This window comes from Chelonia mydas, chromosome 4 (genome assembly GCF_015237465.2).
Source record: "Chelonia mydas isolate rCheMyd1 chromosome 4, rCheMyd1.pri.v2, whole genome shotgun sequence".
In the NCBI taxonomy this organism is placed as follows: domain Eukaryota; kingdom Metazoa; phylum Chordata; order Testudines; family Cheloniidae; genus Chelonia; species Chelonia mydas.
The window spans coordinates 110,739,479-110,754,539 of NC_057852.1; the positions used below are offsets into that span (position 1 = coordinate 110,739,479).

Sequence of the window (15,061 nt, forward strand, 5' to 3'; positions counted from 1 at the left end):
GCCTGAAATAATGGGATTATTAAGGACAAGTGGCTAGACCATGGTTTTATGTCTTATTCAGAAACAGTTAAATCAATCCAGCACCATAGAAATTACAGTGTTAAATTTGCTGTAGCCATATTAGTATGCAGTACATCTTGCATAGAAAAAGTGGATAGTTGCCCTCTAGTGAATAGTGGTTCCATGCATTCATTTATAGTAGTAAAAAGTATTGTTCAAGATGAACATTATTAAAATATTTTCTCCATTTGCTTACTATAAGCTTTTTAAAAGCATATAGCTGTAATTTATGTTTTATGGTCACACTAAAAGTCACCCTGTTTGTAACTTGCATTTCATTAGGATGAAAAGAATTCTCAATACAGGACTGTGTTCTTTTGTGGCATATGAAAAGCTTTCTTGATTGTTTTTTTTTTTATTTGATTAATTAGTCTTTTGAATTATTTCTATTTGGCATTTCTGGCTGTGATCCTTCATGAACTGCATCAGTAGGACTACTCACTCATAGATGAAGTTATGTGCATGTTTGCAGGATCAGGCCATAAACTGCTCAGATACCACAGTTAAGAGCATAATATACATGTTTAGAGAGAGAGGTTAGGTTCTGAGTGAAGAGAATGTAAATCTCAGAGATGAACAGAAAAAAGGAGACAAGGTAATAACTGAAAATTTAAGATTAGTGAGAACGACTGTTGTAAGATTTCTTGCAAAATCTACTCATGGGTGTACCCTGTATATTCTGAACAGAAGTGGATTTGTGATGTTATAGCAAAAGTACCAGTCATAAAGGAACTGCTTTGGGTGTGTTGAGATTCATTGGATTGTTAGCATGTACACTAGAATGTAGCATTTCACTAGGACTTCACATGCATTACATTTTAATGCCAAATGATCTAGAAAATCTTTGAGAAATGAAGAATGGTTGACTGCTAAGCACAAGAATCTGAGACCTTGAGCTGCTGAGTGAAGCAATCATTTTACTTTTCCAGATTCCTGTAACTGAACTTACACTGCTACATTTAAAGTACACTTTGAAACAGCTGGCATATCCATCACTTCTTCTCTCACCTAACTGTGCAGTTTTTCCACTAAATGCTAGGAAGCATTTTAAATAATAGGTTGCAGCATTACTAAGTGGTATAGAATTATATCAAGATACAGAGATGTGTGATATCTAACCTGGTGTCACTCAGCAAGAATGGGTCTACAAACAATCTAACGTATTACCTTTTTAAATTACATTTTAAACAGTTGCAGCACAATATATCATTTGAAAATCAACAAAGTGGTAACATTTGAGATAGTTATTTATTTCTGGGAGGGACATAGCTAAAAACGAACATTTAAAGGCATGAGCCGGCCATTGGAGGGAGGCATAGTTAAGGCTACGATTTAGTTACGGAGGTCATGGTAGTCACAGATTCCGTGACTATACTGGACCTCTGTGACCTCTAGGGATTCAGGAGGCAGAGACAGAACTGTGTGCTTCTGCCCTACAACTGGGGCTGGAACCAGGACCCTGCAGCCTCAGCCTCACAATGTCCCGGGTTTGGCGGGGCCACGCGCCCCAGCCCCGCGGCATCTCAGGCTTGGTGGAGGCTGCAGTCAGGGCTGTGCGTCACTGCCCGGCGGCTGCAGCGGTGGCCTTGCACCCCCCTCACAGCTTCCCAGGGCTGTGTGCTCCTCCTCTGGCTGCCACCTGCCAGGCACGTGGGGCTGCACTCCCCACAGTAGTTGCTGGAGTTGGGGTGGTGCCCCCTGTCATAGTGGGGAGCTCAGCCTGTCAGTCCTGCCCCCACCCCCATGGAATTCTATTCCACCCCTTTACCTAGTCCTGCCCCCCGTTATGTTTAGTAAAAGTCACGAACAGGTCACAGGTTCTGTGAATTTTTGTGTATTGCCCATGACCTGTCCGTGACTTTTACTAAAAATAACCATGACAAAACCTTAGCCTTAGGCATAGTATGTATAGCTACATAGGTTTTATTGGATTCTGTATATGGGATGGCCAGAAGCTGGGAATGGGCGACAGGATGGATCACTTGATGATTATCTGGTCTGTTCATTCCCTTTGAAGCACCTGGCATTGGCCATTGTTGGAAGACAGGATACTGGGTTAGATGGACCTTTGGTCTGACCCAGTATGGCCATTCTTATGTGTTATCTTCTGCCCTCTTGGTAAGCACACCAGGAACTGAACTGAGGAGCTCCAGAGCTAAAAACATGAGCGGTTACATCTTGAGCTAAAAAGTTAAGGCTCTGTAGTTGAGGCTATAATAATTCATATTCTCTGTGGATCAGCAGAGAGCAAGGGGGCCTGTAACATTCACTCACCAGCAGGTTACATACATACAAACTCAGTGACTCATTTTTCCAAGTGTGTGAAAATGTCTTTTGATTGTGCTGAAAGAGGAACCATGTGACTTATATCTCTCTGTAATGTTCTGGAAATACTATCCCCCTCCCTACTGCTCCCCTCCCTGTTCCTGACTAGGACTTTTATTGTTCCAAAGTTGAGAGAACCCTCAAAGAATCCTTCCCAGTCTTTAGACCATATCCAGTACATGGAAGGGCATGACGCTGGAGTTTGTAATATCTTCTCTGCAGAGGTCTAAGTGAAATAGATATCTGAATAAAACAGATTTCAAAGAAAGGTTGCTTCGGGTTAAGCTCCAACATCTTCATTAGACATCTAAATAAGTGGCTAGATTTTCAAAGGTGCCAAGCACCCAGAATATCCTACTAATTTAAAATATGGGGCAAACTGGATGTAAAAAATTAGTAACTCTGAGTTAGTGAAATCTCTTAGTAAAAAAATAACTCTAGATTCCATTTGAAAAAACCTATTGGACATAATCCTGCTCATTGTGAGCTTTGCCACCGACTTCAGTCGGAGCAAGACCAGGTTTTTTATTTATAGTGAAGAATGCTATTATTGCAAAGCTGCAGTATTTTATGTTTCAACACTGAGGACTGATCCTTTTCATGTGGGAGTCAGTGATGGAAGTTCCCAGTCCTTATTCTTTCCAAAGCCTGTGCTTTTCATCAAGCTTGATTTTGGACCATTTACTTCAATAGAAGTTTTAAGTGTGAATAAATGTCAGGATCAGGCCCTTAGAATTTTCTTTCCTATCAGTGTATTGTATAAGGGATCTATGCACAAATCTTTAAGAGCACATCAATCCTTCATGCTTTAATGAGACAATAACTCCTTTAGCTGCCAGTGTAATGCTGTAGTTTAGGAAAATAAGGGATAACACTTTATTACTAAAAGCAACAGATGTCATCATTACTGTGCACAAGAAAAGTTTGCTATGCAGTATGGAGAAAGGCTCTTAATAGCTTTGTCTGGTCTTGGAAGGCACTGAGTACTGTCAATGTGGGCTGAGGGCACTTATTACTTTGCTGGATATACTTAGAATCTTGCAAGGTCATGGCTTAAATATTCTACTAACCGTGCACCACGGTGCATCACTTTATCTTTGTTATACATTGTCTGGGGAAGCGTCCCTCCATCATCCATATTAGCAACACAGTAGAGTAATTGGATTCACTTTTCTCAATTCATATGTACACCTCTGTCAAAAACAGAATCAATAATGTTAACTTAAAGGTGGGAAAAGAGCAAGCTAAGCTCTCCCCTTTCCTAATAGCACATTTGACCATACATAAAGCCAAATGTTCCGCATCACTCAGGAACCTGCCTTTTGTATAGAAATGTTGTTTCAGCCATTTTCAGTTGCCACAGCTTTGCACTTCTTCAAAACGCAAGAGTGATGTTTAGTCCTCTAAAGCTAACATGCTGCACTTAAGCTTATATTTTCATTCTCTGACCAACTTTGATGTGGCCAAAGTGGCCATCAATGAATAGTAAGTGATACTTCCTCTTTCTCTTCTGTTTGTAAAGAAATTAGTAGTAAGCAGAAAAATCTACACAAGAAAAATGACAGCTCCCAGCCACTGGCCTGTGCACAAGTACTGTACTACAACTAGGGGTACTTCAGGTTTTTGTGATTGCCGCACTAGACTCCTGACTCTCAACTAATGAGCCTTTGTGCTAGGCTTCGTCGTGCTCTGCTGTCCACCTTCCATTCAGTTGTAGACACTCTAACCTGCAGTTGATCTTCAGTGACCATGACATTTGGATCTGGAGCAACCCAATTCTGACTGCAGTTGAATGGAAAACGGCAGGCACCGGGCACAATCGTCATTTTCACTGGCTGGAATTCGGCTCTTTGAGAGAGATTTTTAAACTTGGTTGCTCTTGCAGTGCAAAGGGACCTTAATAAAGCCAAGGATCTAGCTTACGTTTGGTAAAATGAAAAGGTTAGGAATCACAACTGCTGTACACTTACACACACACAAAAACTACATTAAAAGAACAAAAAGAAAAGGAGTACTAATGGCACCTTAGTCTCTAAGGTGCCACTAGTACTCCTTTTCTTTTTGCGAATACAGACTAACATGGCTGCTACTCTGAAACCTGTCATTAAAAGAACACTATGCTATGCAGGGTGAAAAGTCTAGCACTCAAAAGTTGGGAAATGTCATCAATATGGTTGCCTATGCAACCTTAATTGGGCTCCGTTGTCCATATGGGGGTTGGGACACTTTGCCAGTGGGTTTCACATGTATTTTCTGACAGCAGAGGAATGGTGAGGCTCAGTGATCTTGGGTACCATACCAGGCACTGGAGGGAAGTGTGCCCTTGTGGGCACAGACTCTTCTGCCTATTCTCCCCAAGCTTGATCCCTTCTATGCTGTTCCCTCCAACCTGTCTGTATTCCCATCCTGTCTCTTCCCCACTCCTGGCTCCTTGTCCCTGTCCCATTCTCTCCACTTAACCAGTCCCAGTCTCTATTTCTCAGGCTTCTCATCCCACTCTCCTTGCCCACAAGTCCTAGTCTCACCCTTCTGGACTCCCAGGCCCAGTCCGTCCCCTCACTATTCCTTATCTCCAGTTGCATTGCCCAGCCAGTCCCAGTTTCCTCACCTGCTGTCTCAATCCAATCTGTCTCTCTCCTACCCTGGCCTCCAGGCTCCCCCCACCACCCACACTCTCCATTGATTCCCTGTCCTAAAGTCCCTCCCTGGGCTTCTCATCCAGTCTCAGCATGCCTCAGCCTCCTCCTCCCAAGCCTCTTTGTTCCTCCAGTCCCAGTTCTCCCCATGGACACCCACTTCTTGTCAGATTTATCTCCCCTCTCCCTTCACCTCCTTCCCTCTGCCCTACCGGTTCTCACTCCCAGTCTCCTTGCCCAGCTAGTCCCAGTTTCCCCCCACTCCTCATCTGGTCTCAGTCATCTCCCACCTTCTGGCTCCAGGCCCTCTCTTCTGTTGCTCTCCTCAGTTCCCAGTCAGAATCACCTTGCCTAGCCAATCCCAGTCTCCCCCATGCTAACTCCGAGGCCCAGTTTCCCTTCTCACCCCCCAGATACCATCCTCTCTGTATATGAATAAGACAGTTTCCTCTGCCACACGCCTGGGCCCAGCAGCAGGCTCACTGATAGATGAGGAGAGACTAGCTCTCTGTTCAGGTATCCAAACCCAGCATAGCCCACAGCAGTGCAGAGCTGCAACTGCAAGAAATTTGTGCTCAGCCCCTAGCTAGAGCATGCTCAGTGCAGACAGAATCTTCAGTTGAATTTAGCTGCTAAAATCTAAGAAATCTCTGATGAGCACATGTGAACTGTAATTTTTCAAAGGAATATAAGTTGGCCAAATATGGCACATTCCTGACATAAAACTAACTCCTTGCCAAATTTCATACTCCAAAGCTCTAGAGCAGTGATACTCAGACTGAGGCTCAGGAGCCCCAAATGGCTTTTTAACATGTCTCCTCGTTGCATCACACAATATTAGAACAATGTGATTTAATTATTAACCAATCAGGATGCGTTTTCTATGTTATTAACCAATTGTAGAATACCTGGTCAGTCATTTTGCTGTCATCACTGCTCTAAAGCTTCTTAAGAAAAGGCTGCCAGAATATTTTTTAACATGAGCAAAACAACATATTTCCCCCCAACCTCGTTCTTGGAAACAGCAAACCATTTTGGCTAAAATTTGCAAATGATAATAATAATAACCAGCTTGAGGCAGATTCCTGATGTTGAATATATCGACCAAACAATTAAAGTTTGGTAACTGAAAACAGCGTCTTACAATAGGAAGTGTTGGGCAATCTTAAAATAGATGGTGCTACCAGTTCCATCTATAATTGTAGCAGACTGCTAGTCTCTCATAGTTAAGGATATATATTCAGTTACTAGTAATCGTAATCACTAATATGAATCACTGGCAAATATTAGTAGTGTATGAAGGCACTAAAAGGGCTTTAAGCCGGAAGAGTGGAGTAATTCTAGCAGAGTAGTATTATTCATAACCTGGGCAGTATAAGCTAAATGTAAATCTGTGAACTAAAGTAATAGCAGTATTTGTTGACAACTGAATGAGTCCTTATGACAAAACTCATTTGAAAGCACAAGGATACGTGTGGGACATTACACTAGTAATAAGGGTAATTCAAAAACACAAAATGCTAATTAACCCTCAGCATCTGAACCAACTGAGGTTATGGGTCAAATTCTCTTATCATTTATACAAATCCAAAGTAACCCACTTAAATGAATGGGGAATTATTCTGTATTTGCACACCATTAACTGTAATCAGAATTTGGATTTTACAGAACATTACAGTACAGACAGCTAAAATGCAGGTGTCCTCCACCCTCTCCTGTCGACATGTCTCAACCCTATTTTGGGGAGATGACCTCTGGGTGTGAAAGGCTAATTCAGCCTGCAAATCGGTCCAGGTGACTTCCTCTAAGGGTATCAGCTGTCATGGTAGTTTTTGTGATTACAAGCACCTGTCTACCAGGAACAAAACTCAGGTTACCAACTCATTTCCCAGTCATCAGATGATAGTTGATCACACTACACACTGTGCAAACAGTAGTACAGTCTTCTAAGGTGATAGCTATGAACCTATTGTAAGCTATATCATTTTGGACTATTATTGCAAAATGTTGCATCCATTTTTATGTGTGTGATGTTGGCTGAATTTGAACTGGTGACCAAGAAGTAAAAGGTCGTTGTACAAATCTTCTGAGCCATCTTCTCTAGTCTTATTTACACAATGGCTCCTAATGGTACCTTTAGAGCTACTTTGATCAGTTTGTGAGCCTAGTCCAACAAATGTTCACTCTGATCAGTAATCCTTACTCAGGTGTGTAGTCCCACTGTAGATTACTCATGTGAGTAAGAGTTTTCAGGACCATGCACTATGTCAGCAGTTTTTAAAATGTGTTGGAATAAGTGGTAAAAATCCTCATGAAAAGTAGCTCAAGTACACTTTTATAGCTATTTCTCAAAATTAAATATCTCAAAGTGCCTTTCCTTTTTCAGTTCCTAAAGGCAGTTATGGCTAGTTATGGATAAATTACTTGCCATGATTTCATTGTTTCTGCATCAGAGCTGCTTTTAAGTTATATGTTCACAGAACAGCATAGTAATTTGACAAATATTTCATTTTACACCAAAGTTCTTTGGCTAAAAATAAATAAGTGCTGTATTGTAAGGCGTTGTGCTGTGTACTAAGCTTCAACTTGGAAAGAAGTTTTGCAGTTAAGTTTGTGCTTAAATTCAGCCTTAATTACAGCAGCATTAGTGAGATCTGCAGTTATGTAGTAAAGCAGAGCCATATGCCCAAGATTCAGAGCCAGCCAGAATTGTTTGGGAGGTGAGGGTAAGGTGGGAACACTAATGGTGAGTTCTTCCAGGGGGCACTGACAGACAAGAGTGGGCTGCTAAGATATAAGTCACAGTCACTTTGTGGGTTGGATTTCTGCAGTCTCTCTCCTAATATTGCCTCCTCACCATAGTCTTGACTCAAGGAAGGAAAGTCAACAAAGCAAAAGTAAAACAAATACAAGACAAAATTGGCTGTTATAGCTTATGTTAGGAAACATCTCCTTTATTGACTCTAGCTTCTCACTCATGCAAAGCTGATGGTAATAGTGCTCCAAAAGAATTGAAAATTCCAGCTGCCTTCCTTACCCTGATATTTTGTAATCTTTATGGGTGAATTTTTTGAATGCTTATGGAATGAGTTTCCAGCTGCTCTGTCTGGAATCAGATAAAGAATTCTACCTAAATTTAAGTACCCACGTTTGAAAGTGTGGATCTTGGCTTTTAAAATTATTTTTTCAGTGGAGAGGGATTTTCATATAAAATGAAGGATTTTCTTAAAATATCCTGCAGCAGTATAAGAATTATTCAGATCTTTCTTCTAAAAGATTTTCATACCTCTTTTGAGAGAGGATTTGACTAAAATAAAGATTTCTATTTGCAATTTACAAAATATAGCAGTTTTCCATTAATCAGATGACTACAAATAAAATGCATTTTAAGAATTAATTTGGGATGGCAGCTTTACTATAAGAGTTTTTCATGAATTCAAATAAATTCTTTACATCCATTTTTCTGTAACTGTCATTTATAAATAGTTTAGGAATCTATTTTGTTTCACTCTGATAGGTAAACTCAAGAAGTCTCATGTTTACCTTAAGGCTTGATAATTTTCAGTTTATGATGCATCACTTGCAACTCAGTTTATTAAATGCTTGTGGTAGTGTTGGTATTTCACACAAACTTTTTCACACATCTAACCATTTTAGTATAACATTTTTTCATTTTAATACTGTTTCATCAAACAACATTTTGGACTTAATTTCAGATAAAAACAAGAATTGGCAGAGGCTCGAGGACCATAAATCTGTCAGAATATGAATCTTCAGGTTATTATAAAAAGAAAAGGAGTACTTGTGGCACCTTAGAGTAATGATGCATCCAATGAAGTGGGCTGTAGCTCACGAAAGCTTATGCTCAAATAAATTCGTTAGTCTCTAAGATGCCACAAGTACTCCTTTTCTTTTTTGCGAATACAAACTAACACGGCTGCTACTCTGAAACAGGTTATTATAACAATTGTAATATCATTCCTTAGAGTCTGTGTACAAACATTTTGCCCATCATTGGCTAGAGAGCTCTTCACTTTTCTTACATGCTATTATTCTTCCCTAAGAATATTCTTATTATAATATTCCATATTCTTCTTCTTTCCACTTCTCTAGAGTCTAGCTTTTGATGTTTGTTTCTCTGTTTCTAAATCTTTCCACAAGTTCTTGGTGATTTCCCTTACATTTCAGTCTTCCAGGTAATGGAGTTTACTTTTCCAGTTCTGTAGCACATCAATAAACAAGGTGTACTTGTTCCTCTCAGATTTTCTAGAGAATTTTGAGGAAATAGCTTGCAACTCTGGATAAAACCTTAAATCCTGTGCCTGTTCTTCCTGCTTTGAAATAAAAATGCATTCTAGTAACTTAAAGGCCAAAGTATTGCGATTTATGTATTCTCTTCCTTATTTATAGTTCACTTTTTGGTTTTGGTGAAAACATACTTTAACTCCGATATGTAAAATATTTAAGATGAAAAATATTCTAGAAAATAACTTTATTGTTGTCCATATTGGTTGGTTTTTCAATTATGTGGTTTCTGTAGTTTGTCTTCCATGCAGTGAATATTAATTGCTGGTACTGACAACTGGCCTCAAAAATACTGTATATTTCTGAAAGTGGCAGTTTTACTGTCCATGACAGCAACAGTCTCCATCCAGTACTAAAGTTGCAGAACCAAGGAGTTGTTCTTTTCATGAGAGTTCACTTTGTAGAACTAGTTTAATGTAGGTGAAGGTTATCAGTACATGATATCTTCTGCTGTAACAGTCACCTCTTCTGTTTTAGTCTTGAATTCAGGGAAATGAACCCCACTTATGGCTATTAGCAACAAATTTACTACATGAGATGTAGCACTAGCCACACAAAGCCAAATGGAGCTTTCATACTGTTCTTCCAAAATTACAAACTGAAAGACATTTTCCTGGAAATTGGCAATTCTTTCTGTGAGGCGATGAAGTTTAACAGCAGCTATAAAGCTAGTGACTGCCAGTGCTGTAAAGCCTCCTGCAACAAAATGAAAAAATAATTAATCATTTTCAAAACAAGTCAGACATTTTGGCTGTGATTCACAAAAACATGCTTTAAGCACATGATTAAAGTTAAACACATAATTAAGTGCTAGTCAGTTTAAGGATGGATTTAAAGATGTGCCTAAGTGCTTTCCTGAACTGGGGCTTTTATTAGTTATGAGACCAAGCATTGCACCAATGTTGTTTCTATTAAAGTTCTCTTATATGTGATATTGAGGCTATATATGTGAATTCCCTGTTCATACAAAACAATCTACAATATGCTGAAGGCTGAAATGCCTTCTAATAGTTTTAGTCTAATATGGGGGAATACAGTGCTAACTCTATTTTTGCACACAAGTATCATAAGCCAAGGAGAAATATAGACTTGGCAAGGGGAAGATGTTTTCATTTTTGTACACATTTACCATTTAATTCAAATGTGGTTGGTAGTAAAAGTTATTTTAAAATTATTTTACCTGCAAGTAAATTCCATAGGCATATACCTGCTGGACCTTTAATAGCTCGGTATGGAACTTTTATTGCATTGAGAATGCAGAATCCAAAACTGACCAGAGCAAAGGAAATGGCCGCACAAAGGAAGATTAAAATCATCACATGAAGGCCTGCATTCAGCTTTTTCACCAGATGCGGGAAGACTGGCAAGAAACAAATATTCAGTTATTCAGTGTATAAATCTCCCTGTGAAAATGACAGGATACGCATTATACTGAGGCTATAAACTGCTTTTCACTCAAATTAACAAGACATTATTTACGGGAGGAATCAATCTGGTAGATATAGGTGTGTTAGTTCATGAGGGATGAATTTATCTGCTCACTACATCAGAGGAGCAGAATTCGGACCCTGTAACCCCCTGAAGTTTGGGGAAATTCAGATACAGGATATGTCCATGCTGTGAGCTGGAGGTGTGATTCCCCCAGCTCAAGTAGACCTATTCACACTAGCTGTCATGGAGCTAGTGTGCTAAAAACAGTAGTGTAGCTGCTGTTGCATGGGCAGCGGCGAGCAGCAGCAGGGACCAGCTGCCAAGGTTATGCATCCTTGTGGCCCAGGTGTGTTTGTACGCAAGGCAGTTAGCCCATGCCACTGCTCACTGATCCCCATGCTACTTCGACTGCATTATTATTTTTAGCATGCTAGCTCTATTAGAGCTAGGGCAACTATGTCTATATGAGCTGGGAATCATACACCTAGTTCCAAATGTAGACACAATCTCAGATCCAAACCCAGAGCCATGAGCTCATTTCTAATAGTTACGTATCTGTATTGTACTTATACAACAACTAAATGTGATTAAGTGCCTTGCTGAATCAGATTGTCAGCCTAGGAGACTTCACTACAGGCCAGGCTGCCTTAAGCAGGCTAGTTATGCTACTGCAGTCACAATAGATAGTGCTAATGAACAAGTTACTTCTGTCTTGATACCACCACCAAAAAATAAAAAGTTAAAAGAACATTATTAAGGTTGCAAAGTCCAGTATGCAAAAGTTAGGAAATGCCACAGTTAAGGTTGCCTGTTCCCCATGCGTGTATGCATTATAATACGGCCTTTAATTACAGAGTCACGAACTATTTTTTCCATAGGACTCCTGCCTCATTTCATGTTCCCATGGGTCCACTGTTCTGTCCATTCTCCTCAAGCATAACCCCTTCTACCCTGTTCCCTCCAACCTGTCCCAATCCGGTCCCTTCTTTTTCCTATCCCAGCTTGTTCTCTCAGTCTCATTCTCCTCAATTAGCCAGTCCCATTCGCTATTTCTCAGGCTTCTTGCCCAGACTCCCTGCCCATCAAGACTTAATCCCACCCCTCCAAACTCCCCTTCTCAGCCAATCCCAGTTCCCTGCCACTCCCAGCTCCTCATGCGATCTATCTGGTGTGTATTCACTGCCCCCCTGTAGTCCCAGTCTTTCTCCATCCAGTCTCTGTGTCCTTGTTCCAGTTTCTTTCCCTAATCAGTACCAGTTCTCCCCTCTGCTCCCTGGTTGCTCATCAGATAAATCTTTCCCCTTCCCCTTTTCCCTCCTTACCCAGGCCCCACTGGTTCTCAGTCTCTTTGCCTAGCCAGTCCCAGTCTCCCTCGACAGCTCATCCAATCTCAGTCTTCCCCACATCCACTTCCTCCCAGTCCCTCCCAAAACCTCCATTTCTGGCTCCTGGTCCCAGTCTCCTTGCCCTGCCAGTTCCAGTGTCCCCAGGCTCAACCTACAAAAAGCTCTTAATAATACAGGCCCAAAATTTCCTCTGTATTCCCTCCAATGTATCTGCAGTCAGATGAGTTTTCTCAGTCTCCTTTCTCAGGTTGCCTCTCAATGAGGCAAGGGAATAGCCATTCTCTGTTTAGGGACCCCATCTACAGAATCAAGAAGCTGTTCAGCAGAATCCTTTTATGACTGTTTTCCAGGAATGGTCTAAGGCCTTTGTATTTGGGTCAGTATATCACTGACCATTTTAGCCTCCCCCTTTCACCTTCTTTTTCTTTTCTATGTTTGGCTCAGTTGTAGCCTAGGAAGGTAACAGCTAGTTTTGCTGCACCACTGGCCAAGTTTTAGTTACATTATGTATAAAGTTTGCAGAGCATCCCAGTCCGGGCTGGCCTTAGGTTTTATGTGGCTCTATGTGAGGTAACACATGCAGGATCCCTTGCAACTCTTCCACTTCTCTGAGGTGTCCATGCCTTCATAGACCCAAGTTGATTGGATTACTCTGAAAAACTCAGTGCTCTTCAAGCATGTGTATTTTTAAAGTTTATGCTTCCATTTATTTAATTTTTGGGTTGTTAATTGGGTTAAAAAACTAATCACCATACTGCCAGGCTTTGCTATAAATTGGAGCCTGAGGAAAAACAGGACCAACAGACGGAAGAAGAGTGGGGGAGGTAGGAGGATGCCTGAGCAGTGTGGAGACGGAAACTAGTATCCTTTGTTATTAGAGAATAATGATCATGGTAGGGTGTTCTGTGGCACACACTGTTGGTATGATACTGGGAGCACTAATATAAAGCAGTTTATTAGGGGAGAGGGCATAAGGATAAAACGTACAGGGCAAAATTCCAACTAAGCCTGCAGATTTGTACGGGGAGGAAGGAAAGAGGATGAAAAGAGCTCCTGTGCGTCCTCATCAAGGGATGGGGGCAGATAACCCACCACACAGTGTTCTGAGGTCACTGGGTTTGGGGTCTGTTCAATACCTGTTTCTACAGCAATAGAAAGAAGGGTCCTTATTAAGTGTGGTGCCCTAGGGCCTCCTGAGGTGTTCTACCTGTGTATGCTGCCCACTGGCAAAATGGCTCTGGAGTGCCTGCCAGCCTGCCACACCCAGCATAGGCAACCCCTCAAGGGGAGAACAGGTGTTTGCCCACAGTATCTAACTAAAGATTTCATAAATTTACATTTTTTGAAAAAAAGGAAATCTCAATACCGTATTCATTTACAGAACTCTGCCATCTGGTTGACTCTTTATGAGGGCCCGATCTTGCAGTCCTAGCAGCGAAGATTCCCGCTGATTTTAATTGGAGTTTGGTTTGCGTAAGCACTGTAGGATCAGACCCTTTGGGCATAATATCCATGTATTCCAGTAGTCACTCTGCAATTATAGCACTCCCCTTCAGGTTGCATAGCAACTGATGAGAAAGTCTGTATTTATTAAGGATTGAATTAGCCCTACATGACTGAGCAGGGGACTAAGGGGATATAAAGTTGCCCCTTCCTCCATTCCCCTGAGCAGAATCTACCCAGATATTGAGCTCAGGTATGGGCAAGTGAGTGAGCAGGGGCTGTATGCCAATATTCCCTCCCACAAACAGCTGGGCATGGTGGAAGAAGAGAGTGTCAAGGAGCAGGCAGAGCCATGGCTCCTTCCCCTGTTACAGCCAGTGGAGTCAGCTGGAAGGGTAGTTGACCTACACAACATACTTCCTCTTCCCCCATGTAAAATAGGAGCTCTAAGACAATCCTGTCTCGGAGGGGTGTCTCTGAGTCACAGTTCCTTCCCAGAACTCCTCCTAGGGTGGCACAGAGATACACACAGGCCCAACACAGAATTTAAAGGAAACTCTCAGTCTATCCCATAATAATTAAGGAATATTTTTCTTATCTTGCTTATGCAGTGATACAAGGTTGTACCAAAGAACATAACTAAATGTTTGTTTTTTAAAATTCTCACTCATATATCAGAACCATAAAAGCCCCAAGTAAACTGAGCCATAGATGTGAGTTCAATAACTATTCTTATTCTACAGGTACTACAAACAAAAGGACTTACAATGCTCTTAGAATTTATTTATATATTCAACCAAAACTTTACTTACTTGTGAATTTGGAAAGCCGCCCACCCAAACCACATTGTCGTATTTTTTCCCCCCGAAAGAGTCCATAGTAAATATCTCCAATGAACTTGACTAGCTCTGGATCTGTGGCGTTGACCAAATCAGCTCCTGTTTTACAAAGGATTTTGCCAGTCATCCACTTTTGGGTCCCCATAGCAATGACAATCAAGAGAAAAGACACAGAACTCAATGCAGAAGCCAAGGCAAACAAGGTCTTTTTAAAGCAGTTGGGCATCCTAGTAGTTTCAAGAAATCATCTCCATGGCCACTCTGCAGTAATTAGATGAGTTTCACATTTTGCTGCTGCTCAGAAATCCACAGGTGGTAAGATGCCAGTTATTCCACACACACACTTTAAATCTCATTGTATTTTAAAACTTCAGAGGCACAGTTAAAAATCAAGCCCAAAGTATAGATTTGCTGCAACAACATCCTGAAATGGTTGCAAAGAACAACTTCATTACACTGTAGCACAGTGGTGCTTGTTTCTGCAGAAAGTAATCCTATCTCTATTGCACGACTAATGTTTCATCAGAGGGTTTAATTGTTCCCTGTTTTAAATATTCAAATGACACCAATTTCTTGACAATGATCACATGGGAGAAATTTAGATGCACAATTCAGTTGTATGAATTATAAAGAAAAGTTAAACAAATTGTGTGAATGGGACGTAGCGTGGAAAAAA

General features: G+C 40.9%; 1 protein-coding gene across 1 annotated transcript; it reads right to left on the reverse strand.

Moving 5' to 3' along the window:
* Nucleotides 1–8,961: 8,961 nt before the first annotated feature.
* Nucleotides 8,962–14,611, reverse strand: CLRN2 (clarin 2). The gene is made up of 3 exons (XM_007055391.3): nucleotides 14,359–14,611; nucleotides 10,507–10,686; nucleotides 8,962–10,022 (listed from the first exon to the last, which is right to left on the reverse strand). The coding sequence occupies exons 1-3, from the start codon at nucleotides 14,609–14,611 to the stop codon at nucleotides 9,757–9,759; spliced, it is 699 nt and encodes a 232-aa protein (XP_007055453.2). The 3' UTR covers nucleotides 8,962–9,756.
* Between the last annotated feature and the right edge of the window lie 450 nt (nucleotides 14,612–15,061).